Source organism: Myxine glutinosa, chromosome 5 (assembly GCF_964187855.1).
Source record: "Myxine glutinosa chromosome 5, kmMyxGlut1.1, whole genome shotgun sequence".
NCBI classification, from domain to species: domain Eukaryota; kingdom Metazoa; phylum Chordata; class Myxini; order Myxiniformes; family Myxinidae; genus Myxine; species Myxine glutinosa.
Genome location: NC_136265.1, coordinates 175,355,477 through 175,370,476, shown reverse-complemented (window position 1 = coordinate 175,370,476; position 15,000 = coordinate 175,355,477). Strand labels below are relative to the sequence as shown.

The 15,000-nt window shown below is 43.8% G+C and overlaps 2 protein-coding genes across 3 annotated transcripts in view; one reads left to right on the top strand and one right to left on the bottom strand.

The window, feature by feature from the left end:
- The first annotated feature begins 1,390 nt into the window (after positions 1-1,390).
- Positions 1,391-8,078, top strand: LOC137426701 (left-right determination factor 2-like). Its single transcript, XM_068115492.2, has 4 exons — positions 1,391-1,925; positions 2,048-2,294; positions 3,440-3,676; positions 7,512-8,078. The coding sequence occupies exons 1-4, from the start codon at positions 1,634-1,636 to the stop codon at positions 7,846-7,848; spliced, it is 1,113 nt and encodes a 370-aa protein (XP_067971593.2). The 5' UTR covers positions 1,391-1,633; the 3' UTR covers positions 7,849-8,078.
- Positions 8,079-8,168: 90 nt separating this feature from the next.
- Positions 8,169-15,000, bottom strand: part of GSTZ1 (glutathione S-transferase zeta 1) — a 63,887-nt gene continuing 57,055 nt past the window's right edge. For both annotated transcript variants that reach the window (XM_068115493.2, XM_068115494.2), the window contains one exon: positions 8,169-8,448. In XM_068115493.2, coding sequence (XP_067971594.2) covers positions 8,319-8,448 — 130 coding nt within the window. In that variant the 3' untranslated portion in view covers positions 8,169-8,318. The remainder of the gene's footprint in view (positions 8,449-15,000) is intronic.

Here is a 15,000-nt window from a genome sequence, read left to right as displayed (position 1 = left end):
TGGTGTACCAACAGTACCATGTCCGAGTTTGTTGTACTTTGTCCAAGTTTGGTGTGCCATGTTTTGTCCAAGTTTGGTGTACCCTGCCCAAATTTGGTGTACCAAGTCCAAGTTTGTTGTACCCTGTACATGTTTGGTGTACCATGTTTGTCCAAGTTTGGTGTACCATGTTTGTCCAAGTTTGGTGTACCAACAGCACCATGTCCAAGTTTGGTGTACCCTGTCCAAGTTTGGTGTACCCTGTCCAGGTTTGGTGTACTTTGTCCAAGTTTGGTGTACCATGTTTGTCCAAGTTTGGTGCACCCTATCCAAGTTTGGTGTACCACGTCCAAGTTCGTTGTACCCTGTACAAGTTTGGTGTACCATGTTTGTCCAAGTTTGGTGTACCAAGTTTGTCCAAGTTTGGTGTACCAACAGTACCATGTCCAATTTTGTGTACCCTGTCCAAGTTTGGTGTACCTTGTCCAAGTTTGGTGTACCATGTTTGTCCAAGTTTGGTGTACCAACAGTACCATGTCCAAGTTTGGTGTACCCTGTCCAAGTTTGGTGTACCCTGTCCAAGTTTGGTGTACCTTGTCCAAGTTTGGTGTACCATGTTTGTCCAAGTTTGGTGCACCCTATCCAAGTTTGGTGTACCACGTCCAAGTTTGTTGTATCCTGTACAAGTTTGATGTACCATGTTTGTCCAAGTTTGTTGTACCATGTACAAGTTTGGTGGACCATGTTTGTCCAAGTTTGGTGCACCCTGTACGAGTTTGATGTACCATGTTTGTCCAAGTTTGGTGTACCCTGTCCAGGTTTGGTATATCCTCTCCTGCTCGCATTGTTTAATGGACATCGATTTTGGCAAACGATGAGTTTCGGATGGATGCTTAATTTGATTTCATGAAATTATTAAATTTAATATTTAATAATTAAATATTTTATTTAAGAATGATTTAAATAATTGAATGTCATAATAATTTAATTGTTAATTATTAAATTTCAATTTTGATTGTTTAATTTCAATTGGTCAAGCTGAATTGGGACGGACTGTTCGCTCACTGGCACGCGATGGCGGGGAAACCCCGGTGGCAGCCTGGAGTTGGGCGAACCAGACAGGGTCGGTGCCGAGACCCAGACGGACTGTTTGGCCAGGCCAGGCGCGCACGCAGCGCCAATACACATTGCCGCAGCAATTCCCGAGCCTGTGCGACCCTTCGCGTTTACATATCCCACGACACCCATTTGCAAATCCGTCTAATCATCCTGCGATCGATAAGCCCCGCCCGATGGTCTGTACCGCGACCTGCCTGGGACGCCCCGCCCACTCGCCCATCCTCCTAAAAAAAACCAAAAAAAAAAACCCACCCCGACCTCTATAATAAATCACCCAGAATCAATAAATTCCGATTTCGAGGTGAAAACATTTGACGTTAAGCTTTGTAACGGATCATCTTCCATTTCTCCCTGTAAAGGACAGAGCGGAGCGCGCGTCGCCGTGCGCGCTCATTGGGACTGATTCCCCGCGCTTTTGAAGATCCAGCTGAATTAACACATTGCGTCACGAGGTGCCGGCTCGAGCTATATAAGGTCGGGGGCGAAGCGGGATATATAAAGCTAGCTCGATCTGCTCGGGGTATATCAAAGTCAAATGGCAATGGTGCGCAAGATGCATCCGCAGGTCGCGTTAACCGCGGCGATAATGGTGCACCTGTGCGCGCAAACGGCGCTCACCTTCTCCATGGAGAACCTGCAGACGACGATGCTGCGACACCTGGGGCTATCGGAACCTCCGCACCTCGAGAAGCGGGACTTGCAGAACGTGCGAGTACCAGCGCGGGTGCGGGCGCGGTACGGAGCGCTGCTCGAGGGACAACGCCGCCGCGCGCGCAGGGACGTCCCCAGCCTCGTGGGAATCCTCCGAGGTCTCAGCGGTAACGTAGGTACGAGATCGAGCAACGTTCCAAGGGTCCAATTTAATATAGCTACCCCACCAAGACCCGTCGGACTATGGTCGCTATATACGTGCTTCGGTCGGTAATGGGTCTTCTCTGTGTGCGTACAGATATCACAGGAGACGTTCTGTACTCGGACCCGACCAGACAGCGGCTCCTGTTCGAGATGAAAGGCCGAATTGCAGACAACAGCGAGGTCACCTTGGCCGAACTGCGTCTGTTCAAAGCCGCTCCGCTCTGGGCAGGCGGTTCGGGGACGCGGTTCCACAGCCGCTCCCGACACAACGCGCGGGTCAGCATCCTGTGGGTAGAAGCCCTACCGAATGGAAGGAACCGAACCTCCATCGTGGACTCGCGGTAAGACCATGTAACGTCAGTTTGTGCGTTTGTCTGTCCCCCTTCATAAGGTTACCTTTTAAGTGTCAATCTTTTAACACGAACGCGTGTTTACTGTGGTCTATTTTTGAGGATAAAACAAACTCAAAAAACATTCTCCATAAAAGTGTAATTACGTTTCTTCCATTGGAAATGTAGACGGTGGCTTGCAAAATGAGCCTCAACGGCGGTGTATAAAAGCGTTTTTTTTAAAATAACAATAAAATTCAACGCAACGGTTGGTAACATTTTCTGCACGTGATGTGCAACACGCACAGAGTAAAAGAAGTGTTCATTTACATCCGTATGTCTAATAAATAAAGAAAATATAAGCACACCTGACGCTCGGTCGAAGCTTCAGACTTTGGCACGCTCACGAGGCTGCACCGTTGAATGACCTGTTCCAGCCCGTCCGTCATATTTGATCGGCTTTTTACTAGTTTATTGTGTAATATACTAGCAGGGGTACCCAGTGTTGCCCGGTCTATTTTTGTGGGGGCCTAAAACACTTCCCTTCACCGACTAAGGAACGGGGTCCCTACACACCCACGACAGCGCGATTAAAAGAAAAGGGTCCCCAAAAAATCTAACTTTTTTTTTCCAAATTCTCAAAAATAAATTAATTAATTAATCATTTCAAAAAAAATATTCCCCGAAAACACTTCCTGCCTCTCATTGATGAACCGATGAAACTTTGACAAAAATCCGTTCAGACATCTGACAAAAATGGCGACACACACATATATATATATATATATATACACAATACACACATATATATATATATATATATATATATACACACAATACACATATATATATATATATATATATATATATATATACACATATACACATATATATATATACACACATATACACACACACACACACACACACACACACACACACACACACACACACACACACACACACACACACACACACACACACACACACACACACACACATATATTATATATATATATATATATATATATATATATATATATATATATATATATACAGTATATATATAAGCACACACACACACACACACACAGTCAAACAGCTCTCTCATAGTATAGATATGCTGATCATGCATTTTCAAATATTTTTCACTGCAGTTTGATCCCCGTCGAAAACTCGGGCTGGAAGAGTTTCGACGTCACCGACGCTGTGCACCTATGGATGAGGACACGTGGCGGCCCGATGCAGCTGGAAGTGTGGATCGAGGCCGAGCGGCCGGGGAAGCGAGCTGCGGACATGGCCCGTTTGGTTCGTTTCACGACCCAAGATCGCAGCAAGAGCTCCGTCGAAAAGCCAGAGATCATCATATACAGCATTGACCTGGCAGAGTACGGGTACGTTCTTTAAACTTGGAGAAACTTTGATGCAAAAAGAGTGCATTGACATTAGGAGGCACAGGCAGGGACGTTATAAAGGCGGCCGTCTTCTGCGCAAATGAAAAGTTATCGTGTGGTTTCTTTCAAAACTAGAACAGCGCTCAGTAGGGAGCAAACCTCCACCTGGTTGGCCATATCACTCAATGGTGAAGAATCACTTAAAAAATTCAACTAGCCGGATCTTCACCAAAATTGAATCGATTCTTCCTTGTCAGACACACAACCTCTCCACCAAGTTTCGTCCAAATCCACCCATAACTTTTTGAGATATCCTGCTATGTATCGCTTTTGGCCCTTATCTCTCAATGGTGAAGAATCACGTAAAACATTAAATAATTCTCATATCCGAATCCATATTCAGATCTTCACCAAATTCTAATTGAATCGTCCTTGTCACATACGCTACCTCTCCACCAAATTTCGTCCGAATCCACACCCCCTCCCCCTTTCCCACGCCTCCTCCCCCCCAAGCCCTCTCCCTCCCACAGTTCTCCCGATGTCCCTGTTCTCAAATGTTGTTTGTGTGCTTCCCTCTCTCCCCCCAACTTGTCTACCGCTCCCCTTATTATATGTTTTATGTGTCCTTTTGTTGTTGTTTTTTTGAGGATTGCAAATAATCGCATCTCCTGACACCGACGATGCGACCGTCACACAAAGCGCCAGCTCTTGCGAAGTTCATGGCGCTGCAGAAGAAAATGTACATGAAATTGATTGTCCGTAATGCAAGACAGCATTGAGGCAGGCCTTCCATCGAACAATGCGAGGATAATGTCGCTGTCATTAATGAACTCTTGCTTCAAGAACGTGCACGTCATAATTCCTCTTCTTCTTTTGTATGCAGCACAATGCTGCGGGGACCATTATTACCCTGCGCTCGCGAAGCGAAAAGTGGGGCTAAGCATTCAGCTACGAACGTGTCTGCATTAAAAAAAAAAACATTTTCTCTGCAACCGTTGGTCCGATTGACACGAAATTTTACCATAGAAGCGCCTCCGCCTGTATTATTTTTCTATTCATAATTATGACGTCATAGGTCACGTGGTATGGACGCCATCTTGTAAAAACGTTACACCTCTATATCTCCCAAACCACTCAATGGAAAAATTTGAAACATGGCTCATTGTCAAGTACTCACCATGGGGAATAAGATATGTTGATGGTGATGTCATCGGTGCCTTAATTATGACGTCATGATTCGACAAGTACAACGCTTGATCTGATCAGTATGAATAAAACAAAAATTCCTCTGCAATTGTTAGTCCGATGGACACAAACTTTTCAGAATATGTGCAGCTCCTGTGGAATTTTTAAATGATAATTGTCATAGGTCACGTGGTACAGGCGCCATCTTGGAAGAAATCGAAAAAAGTTGCATCTCTATATCTCCGAAACCGCTCCATGGAAAAAATTGAAACATGGCTCATTGTCAAGTACTCCCCTTGGGGTATAAGATATGGTAATGCTAATGTCATCGGTGCCTTCGTTATGACGTCATAATTCGACAAGTACAACACTTATCCAATCATTGTGAAAAACAATTCTCAGCAACTGTTGGTCTGATGGGCACAAAATTTTCACCATAGGAGCACCTCCTCCTGTGGAATTTTTAAATGATAATCATGACGTCATAGGTAATGTGATACAGGCGCCATCTTGGAAAAACCGAAAAATGTTGCACCTCTATATCTCCAAAACCACTCTGGAAAAATTTGAAACATGGCTCATTGTCAAGTACTCACCATGGGGAATAAGATATGTTGATGGTGATGTCATCGGTGCCTTAATTATGACGTCATGATTCGACAAGTACAACGCTTGATCTGATCAGTATGAATAAAACAAAAATTCCTCTGCAATTGTTAGTCCGATGGACACAAAATTTTCACCATAGGAGCACCTCCTCCTGTGGAATTTTTAAATGATAATCATGACGTCATAGGTAATGTGATACAGGCGCCATCTTGGAAAAACCGAAAAATGTTGCACCTCTATATCTCCAAAACCGCTGCATGGAAAAAATTCAAACATGGCTCATTGTTAAGAACTCCATATGGGGAATTGGTGCTGTTGACGATGACGTCATTAAAAAAAAAACACATGGACGCTGCTCGGACTTACAGGAAAGAAGTCGGTATTTCAAAAAAAGTGCCTTCACGTTATCTTTCATAACCACATCGTGATTTCAATAAATTGGGAATGTCCACAGGGTGTGACCACGAATGACCACGAGCTACTACCATATGGCTTTGCACAGTCACAACTTCCTCTGAACGGCCACCTCTTCCTCCATGACAATGTTGCGCCCCCACAGGCACGCGATGTCAATACCCTGTGGTATTCATGTGTCCGAGTCATGGGAGTGGGAAGCTTTGCCTCAACCACCGAAGTCCCTGGATTAAAGTCCATGTGAATTCCACTTGTTCCATAAAATGAAAATAGACCTTGAGATTTTTGCTTCAACATGAAAGCACGACTAATCGATCAATTCCGAAGAGATGAACATGGTCACATCCACTGTGCCAGGGAGAGATGGGACGCTCCGAGGGGAAGGCTTCTGTGCAGGGGCAAGACCGCTGGCTGGAGTGCATTGTAGAGCATGTCGATGGCAGTCTATGATTTTGTTGGGTGACAACTTTGAGATGACCCAAACGACACTGCAAAAGTTCTGACCACCTATCTTCATTGCCACACCTGCGGGTCCATAACGAGTCTTATTAAACGTCAAACTGCTTTGTGGCCACTGCTGGTGACTACGCAAAACCATATGGTCGTATTCTCCATTTGTGGTCACACCCTGTGGACCTTCTCACTTTAATATGGTCGTATTCTCCATTTGTGGTCACACCCTGTGGACCTTCTCACTTTAATATGGTCGTATTCTCCATTTGTGGTCACACCCTGTGGACCTTCTCACTTTAATATGGTCGTATTCTCCATTTGTGGTCACACCCTGTGGACCTTCTCACTTTAATATGGTCGTATTCTCCATTTGTGGTCACACCCTGTGGACCTTCTCACTTTAATATGGTCGTATTCTCCATTTGTGGTCACACCCTGTGGACCTTCTCACTTTAATATGGTCGTATTCTCCATTTGTGGTCACACCCTGTGGACCTTCTCACTTTAATATGGTCGTATTCTCCATTTGTGGTCACACCCTGTGGACCTTCTCACTTTAATATGGTCGTATTCTCCATTTGTGGTCACACCCTGTGGGCCTTCTCACTTTAATATGGTCGTATTCTCCATTTGTGGTCACACCCTGTGGACCTTCTCACTTTAATATGGTCGTATTCTCCATTTGTGGTCACACCCTATGGGCCTTCTCACTTTAATATGGTCGTATTCTCCATTTGTGGTCACACCCTGTGGACCTTCTCAGTTTAATGAAATTTCAATGTAGTTGTAAAAGATCATGTGAAGGGATTGACCAGACTCGGTGGTGTAATGCTTAGAGTGTCCTCTTCGTGTCGAGGAGGTTCGAAACCTGGACTCTAAATACCAAAGAGTTTATAAAAATGGTACATGCTGCTTCCTTGCTTGATGCTAAGCATTTCGAGGATAGAGCACAGACAAAAACCATAGGTTGGCAATCATAGCACAGGTTTTAATGGGTCTAATGACCTCCTCCTGAGCCGAAGTTCCTTGTATAAAGGGAAATCGTATTGTCATTGTTATAAATGTCAATGAGATCAGATTTCCTACTCTCCCTCGTTATACTTGAGGGCCTCTAACAAATTTGATGATAGTTGCAGCAACGAACTCACAATATTCTTCACATCGCCTCCCACAGTGCCCGTGAAGACTGCAACCAGGCCGAGCCCGTCGGGAAGGACCACCGGTGCTGCCGCCGGGACAACTACATCAACTTCCGGGAGCTCAGCTGGACCCAGTACTGGGTGATCGAGCCCGCGGGGTACCACGCGTACGAGTGCGCGGGCGAGTGCAAGAGGCCTCCGAGAGACTCCCACGCGCGAGGACAGCGCGCGTGCGCCGTGGTGGAGAGCTCGCCCCTTCCCATGATGTACCTGGTTAAGAAGGGCGACTACGCGGAGATCGAGGTGGCAGAGTTTCCCAACATGGTCGTGCAAAAGTGTGGCTGCGCCCAGAACAGCGCGGCCATGGTGTAGCGAATCGAACTTTCCATGGACTCGGACATTGCAGCAGGATCGTCTCGAACCGAGAACGTTTTCCTAACCGCACATTGTACATAATGATATAGTATTGTTTATAACCTTATATCGTAGCGCGTTTCAGAGGATGGTTTAAAAAAAAGAAGGTTTTTCGAGACGATTGTGCGAGCAGTTGTGTTGTAAATGCGGATTATTGACGTGCGATTAAATGTTCATTTTGCACCATTTACCTCCACAATCGTCTCATCTGGAGAACCCATCATGGAGGACCCCACGGTCTTTGCGCACAAACGATTCCGACACAAAACGTGCATGAATCATTATTCCAATGGGTTTTATTCTATGTTAATTGCAGGATCAACAGACTCGCATTTGCATTACGCCGAGGCTACACGTGGGGAGCATATTGTGATAAGAGCTTGAGATTCCACATTAACGGGTTGTGCAGACCTGGGTGGGGGTGGCACTCATGTCTGGCGCAACTCGGCGGGTGTGTCGGGCTGGCAGGCCCAATGCGAAGCCTTGAAAGCGTCCAGCTCCTCGAGGTTCCGCACCACGCGACATATCACGGGGAAGGGGGTCAGATCTACCTTGTACCTGCAAAGCACAACATCCTCAGGTTTAGCTTCGGGTGAAAAACAAACAAACAAGAAATGTCACAAATCTTCATGAAAACACAAACAAACAAGGCTTAAGTTGATGACTCACCACTTAGGAGCGAACCATCAACTGGAAGGCTTGCTTGGTGATACACAAGGAGGAATTAAGTGCAATACCGCACTCACCTATAACGACGGTTAAAGACATGAACGAGTGTGCGTTTTTCTACCGAATTGCACAGACATTTACACTTTGATGACGCAATAACTAGAACGGCACTCGGTAAATAGCACACCTCCACCAGGCTGAACAGTTTACGTTTTGTATCGCACTGATACGTCGGTTGTGGATTCGGACCAGAACCAAAATCTAATCGCCTCGTTCTTATCACTTATGCAACTCATACACCAAGTTTCATCCAAATCCGGCCAAAACTTTTTGAGATATCCTTCTATATATCGTTTGTGGCCCCATCTCTCAATGGTGAAGAATCACTTTTAAAATTCTCAGATCCAGATGCGGATCCGGATCTTCACCAAAATCTAATCATTTCATCCTTGTCAGATACCCAACCTCTCCACCAAATTTCATCCGAATCCATCTACAATGTTTTGAGATATCCTGTTCACAGACAGGCAGACAAACAGACAGGGGTGAAAACATAACCTCCATCAACCTTCGGTGTCGGAAGTAATTACAAGAATAAATGAGTGCAAAGGGGAATTATTTTCATCTATGATCCATAGCAGAGATTTCAAACAAATAAACAGTTAGGGGACAATATACATCATTAAACATAGGGGCAACACCCCTGGCGCTCACCTGGTAGAATAAACAGTATACTACACTGACTTAAGGTATTTTAAACCAATTTCAATGGTTGCTGGAAGACAGGGCAGCATGTAGAATCATACTAACATAATCATAAGACTTTAAACAAACAAACAAAAAAAATACTTATTTTGGGGGGCAACCCCCCTTCCCACCCAGTGTACCTCCTCAGACCCCAATTTTTCCAATGCCTTGAACAAACATTGGTACATCACGGATGATGAACGTTGCGGTGAAGTTTCATCAAAATCGCGAGTGTAGTTCTGAGAAAAAAGCAAATACCTAATTTGGGGTGCAAGCGCCACCATGGACCACCTTAGACCCCGATTTCGTAAATGACAGGAACAAACTTTGGTACAACATGGGTGATTAAGGTTGTGGTGAAGTTTCATCAGAATTGCATTTGTAGTTTCTGAGAAGAAAGCAAATACCTATTTTGGGGGGCACCCCCTCCCCCGTAGATTCCCAATGGGGCAGATTTTTGTTAATGCCGTGAACAAATGTTGGTACATCACAGTTGATGAAGGTCGTGGTCAAGTTTCATCGAAATAGTGTGTGTAGTTTCAGAGAAGAAAGCAAATATCTATTTTGGGTGGTCAAAACCTGGACCCCCTTTAACCATCCCCCATAGACACCCAAAGGGGCAGATTTTTTTTAATGCTATGAACAAACTTTGGTACATCACGGGTGGTGAAGGTTGTGGTCAATTTCATCGAAATAGTGTGTGTAGTTTCAGAGAAGAAAGCAAATATATATTTGGGGGGGGGGGGGGGGGGGGTGAAACGTGGATCAACTTTGACCCCCGGTAAACCCCCTTAAACCTCGATGTCTTTAATGCCGTGAACAAGCTTTAGTCACAACACAACAAATATCATTTGTACCAAGTTTAGTCACAATCCGATCAGCGGTTTCGGAGAAGAGGCTGCAAGTGTTTACGGACGGACGGACGGACGGACGGACGGACGGACGACGCGCCATCGCATAAGCTCCCCGGAACTTCGTTCCAGGTGAGCTAATAAGAATAACTAGATAGTATAGTATTCATAGAATACTTACCCTGCACAGTCAACTTGGTGCGAGGCAACTTTTCTGTTTTTTTTTTCTTCTTTGATTCAATATGGCTGCCAGACCATATGGACAGGTTGTGTCCAATTACATCATAAGTTTCCATTTTCTAATATAATTGTTGTGTAGATCACGCTCAAGAAATTTCAAACTGATCAAATGAAGTGTTGTACTTGTGGAATTATGACGTCATAACTAAGGCACCAATGTCGTCATCATTAACAACACATTCCCCATGCGGAGTTCTTTACAATGAGCCACGTTTCAATTTTTTCCATAGATCGGTCGGAGATATAGAGGTGCAATGTTTTTCGGTTTTTCCAAGATAGTGAGTGTACCACGTGACCTATGACGTCATAATTATCATTTTAAAATATTCCACAGGAGGAGGCGCTCCAATGGTGAAAATTATGTGTCAATCGGACCAACAATTGCAGATAAAATGAATTTTGAAAATGCAGACATGTACGTACGTCCGTACAGACGTACCCAACTGCTTAACCCTGCTTTTCGCTTCGCGGACGCAGGGTCGATATAGTAAAATGATAGTGCATATGCAGTGTACACCATTGCAGTTAACACCTGCAAACCTACCTATTCCCTTTGATCTATTTACCCAGCACCCCCGACTCCCATTCCGCTCTACACAATTCCCTCAAAACTTTCATCCACTCCCACTGATGCTCCTCATCCCACTGTCTTAGTTGCACCTTCAGATACTTCCAATCAATGCAATTACCCACGAGGAGCATCAATGGTTGAAGGCCATTGGCTGACTGGCTGTCGCCACCGATGCCACGCCCACTGTACATCAGGACAGGAATCATGATTCATGGACCAGCTTGGTAAGTTTTCTTGGTTTCAAAGTTTTGTTCCGAGGGCTCTTTTGAGGATCGTCACCGAGCCTCGGACAGATTCCAACTGCAGTTTGTTTGTAGTAATGTTCTGTGTCTGTCTGTGCATATCTATCTATGTGTCTGTGTGTGTATGTCTGTCTGTATCGATGTATGTGTGTGTATTTGTATGTGTGTGTCCACGTCTGTGCGCATCTATGTCTGTATGTTCTGTCACAATGAACACAGGAGGAAGCCATTTTTGACCTATCACGCCAGTCTCCCTGCTCTCAAATGTTGTGGTTGTGTGCTTCCCCTTCTCTCCCCATCTTGTCTTCCGCTCCCTCTTTTTGTATATTTTGTTTGTCTGGTTGATTTGTTTGTGAAATAAATGTTAGCTCTTTCACGAGCCTCGATTCAGTATACAAAAAAAGAAAAGAAAAAAAAAGTGCTCTTTCTTACCTCCTAAGGTTCTACCTATCTTTCCTATCATTAATGTTAAGTATCGTAACATCCACATTTTTGTGTTGGGTACGGACCAGACTTTGGGGTCTTTATGTCCACAACATAAATGCAAATGGGAAAACCGACCTTGCTTGCGTCCTCATCCAAAGGACGGTATGCTCAGGGATAAAGTGCCCCCTGCGGAGATTGAATAAAAATTATAGTTTTTGATCAACTACATCGTCTGGGATTAAAGTCAAGTTAGACGATACCACCTATATAATGGACAAGCAGGCAAGAATCGCAGCGACCCAACTGGCTCATTCATTCCCTCACTTTGCTCACATCTCCTTCCAATCTTGTCCTCGTCTCCAAAATCCTCCCAGACTCACATACTCCCCCTCTCATCATCCACCCTGATCTTCCTTTTTCAACAGTCAATTTTTTTTTGAATATAATTTAAGCTCCTCGCATGCATGGAACCAGAATACCAGCCCTAAAAAACAACACTCCTACAACTGAACCAATTTAATAAAAAAAGCACATATTCTAACAACAGCGGAGCCAGAGAAATTTCATACTGATCGGATCAAGCGTTCTACTTGTCCATTTATGACGTCATAATGAAGGCACCGATGACATCATTACCTCTGCCACCAAAGGTGGATGGAGGTTATGTTTTCACCCCTGTCTGTTTGTCTGTCCGTTCGTGAACAAGATATCTCAAAAAGTTGTGGACGGATTCGGACGAAATTAGGTGGGGAGGTAGAGTATGTCACAAGGACGAAATGATTAGATTTTGGTGAAGATCCGGATTCGGATCGGGCTACTAAAAATTTTAAGTGATTCTTCACCATTGGGAGATCAGGCCAAAAACGATACATAGCACGATATCTCAAAAAGTTGTGGACGGATTTGGACAAAATTTGGTGGGGAGGTAGAGTATGTCACAAGGACGAAATGATTAGATTTTGGTGAAGATCCGGATTCGGATCGGGCTACTAAAATTAAGTGATTCTTCACCATTGGGAGATCGGGCCAAAAACGATACATAGCACGATATCTCAAAAAGTTGTGGACGGATTTGGACAAAATTTGGTGGACAGGTTGGGTGTCTGACAAGGAAGAATCGATTCATCTTTGGTGAAGATCTGAATATGGATTCGGATATGACAATCATTTAATATTCAAGTGATTCTTCACAAATGAGTGATATGGCTAAAACTATACATTGCACGATATCTCAAAAAGTTGTGGACGGATTTGGACAAAACTTGGTGGGGAGGTAGAGTATGTCACAAGGACAAAATGATTAGATTTTGGTGAAGATCCGGATTCGGATCCGGCTACTAAAAAATTTAAGTGATTCTTCACCATTGGGAGATCGGGCCAAAAACGATACATAGCACGATATCTCAAAAAGTTGTGGACGGATTTTGAGAACACTTTGTGGACAGGTTAGGTGTCTGATAAGGAAGAATCGATTCATTTTTGGTGAAGATCTGAATATGGATTCGGATATGAGAATCATGTAATATTCAAGTGATTCTTCACAATTGAGTGATAGGGCTAAAACTATACATTGCGGGATATCTCAAAAAGGTTATGGATGGATTTGGACGAAACTTGTTGGACAGGTTGTGCGTGTGACGAGGAAGAATCGATTCGATTTTGGTGAATATCCGGATCTGGATCCAGCTGGTAGAATTTTAAAAGTGATTCTTCACCATTGAGTGATATGGCCAAAATGATACATAGCAGGATATCTCAAAAAGTTTTTTTTTTTTTTTTTTTTTTTGTATACTGAATCGAGGCTCGTGAAAGAGCTAACATTTACTTCACAAACAAATCAACCAGACAAACAAAACACACAAAAAGAGGGAGCGGAAAACAAGATGGGGAGAGAAGGGGAAGCACACAAACACAACATTTGAGAGCAGGGAGATGTGTGGAAGGGAGAGGGCTTGGGGGGAGGAGGCGTGGGAAGGGGGGGCGGGGGGTGGAGGGAGAAGTATAAAACACAAGGACACTATGTGGACGGATTTGGACGAAACTTGGTGGACCGGTTGTGTCTGTGAAAAGGACGAATCTATTCGATTTTGGTGAAGATCTGAATATGGATTCGGCTACAATAATTATTTAATTTTAAAGTGATTCTTCACCATTGAGAGATCGGGTGAAAAGCGATATATAACATGATATTCAAAAAGGTTATGGATGGATTTGGACGAAACTTGTTGGACAGGTTGTGCGTGTGACGAGGAAGAATCGATTCGATTTTGGTGAATATCCGGATCTGGATCCAGCTGGTAGAATTTTAAAAGTGATTCTTCACCATTGAGTGATATGGCCAAAATGATACATAGCAGGATATCTCAAAAAGTTTTTTTTTTTTTTTTTTTTTTTGTATACTGAATCGAGGCTCGTGAAAGAGCTAACATTTACTTCACAAACAAATCAACCAGACAAACAAAACACACAAAAAGAGGGAGCGGAAAACAAGATGGGGAGAGAAGGTGAAGCACACAAACACAACATTTGAGAGCAGGGAGATGTGTGGAAGGGAGAGGGCTTGGGGGGAGGAGGCGTGGGAAGGGGGGGGCGGGGGGTGGAGGGAGAAGTATAAAACACAAGGACACTATGTGGACGGATTTGGACGAAACTTGGTGGACCGGTTGTGTCTGTGAAAAGGACGAATCTATTCGATTTTGGTGAAGATCTGAATATGGATTCGGCTACAATAATTATTTAATTTTAAAGTGATTCTTCACCATTGAGAGATCGGGTGAAAAGCGATATATAACATGATATTCAAAAAGGTTATGGACGAATTATGAATAAACTAGGTGGATGAGTTGGTCCGGTGACAAAAACAAGCAGATTAGATTTTGGTTCAGGCCTGAATCCAGATCCGGCCTATTAGTGGGATACAAAATGCTCTCTACTGAGTGCCATTCTTGTGACATATGCTTTTGCTGCACATGTACTATGGGATAACCCTAAACCCAATTACCACTAAGCCATATCCGTAACAATATATATATTTAAAAACTAATTATATGTACATTTGTAATATGGGAAAATAAGAATATACATTTCTTAGAGTATTGTGAGTATTTCTTTCAACTTTTTGAACATTGCTCATCAGACTTGCATTGCCATTAGCAATCAACCCTTAGGCCTAATTTTCTTCATAGCATGCATCGTCATTGTATGTGCTTCCAAACAAGTGCAAGCAGATCGGACAAATGGCTGACTGAATCGACCCTGATAGATTGCTTCGTCCTGTTTTCGATGCATCACCCTACCTTTGAAGCACGATGACTGCAGTTTGTAGTCGAATCGTATTTGCTTGTGAATTGAAGAGGGAAGGCAC

Coding starts and splice junctions, on each gene's coding strand:
- LOC137426701 (XM_068115492.2), top strand. CDS start 1,634: ATGGCAATGGTGCGCAAGATGCATCCGCAGGTCGCGTTAACCGCGGCG. Junction 2,295..3,439: donor ACCTCCATCGTGGACTCGCG/GTAAGACCATGT, acceptor TTTTCACTGCAG/TTTGATCCCCGTCGAAAACT. Junction 3,677..7,511: donor ATTGACCTGGCAGAGTACGG/GTACGTTCTTTA, acceptor CGCCTCCCACAG/TGCCCGTGAAGACTGCAACC.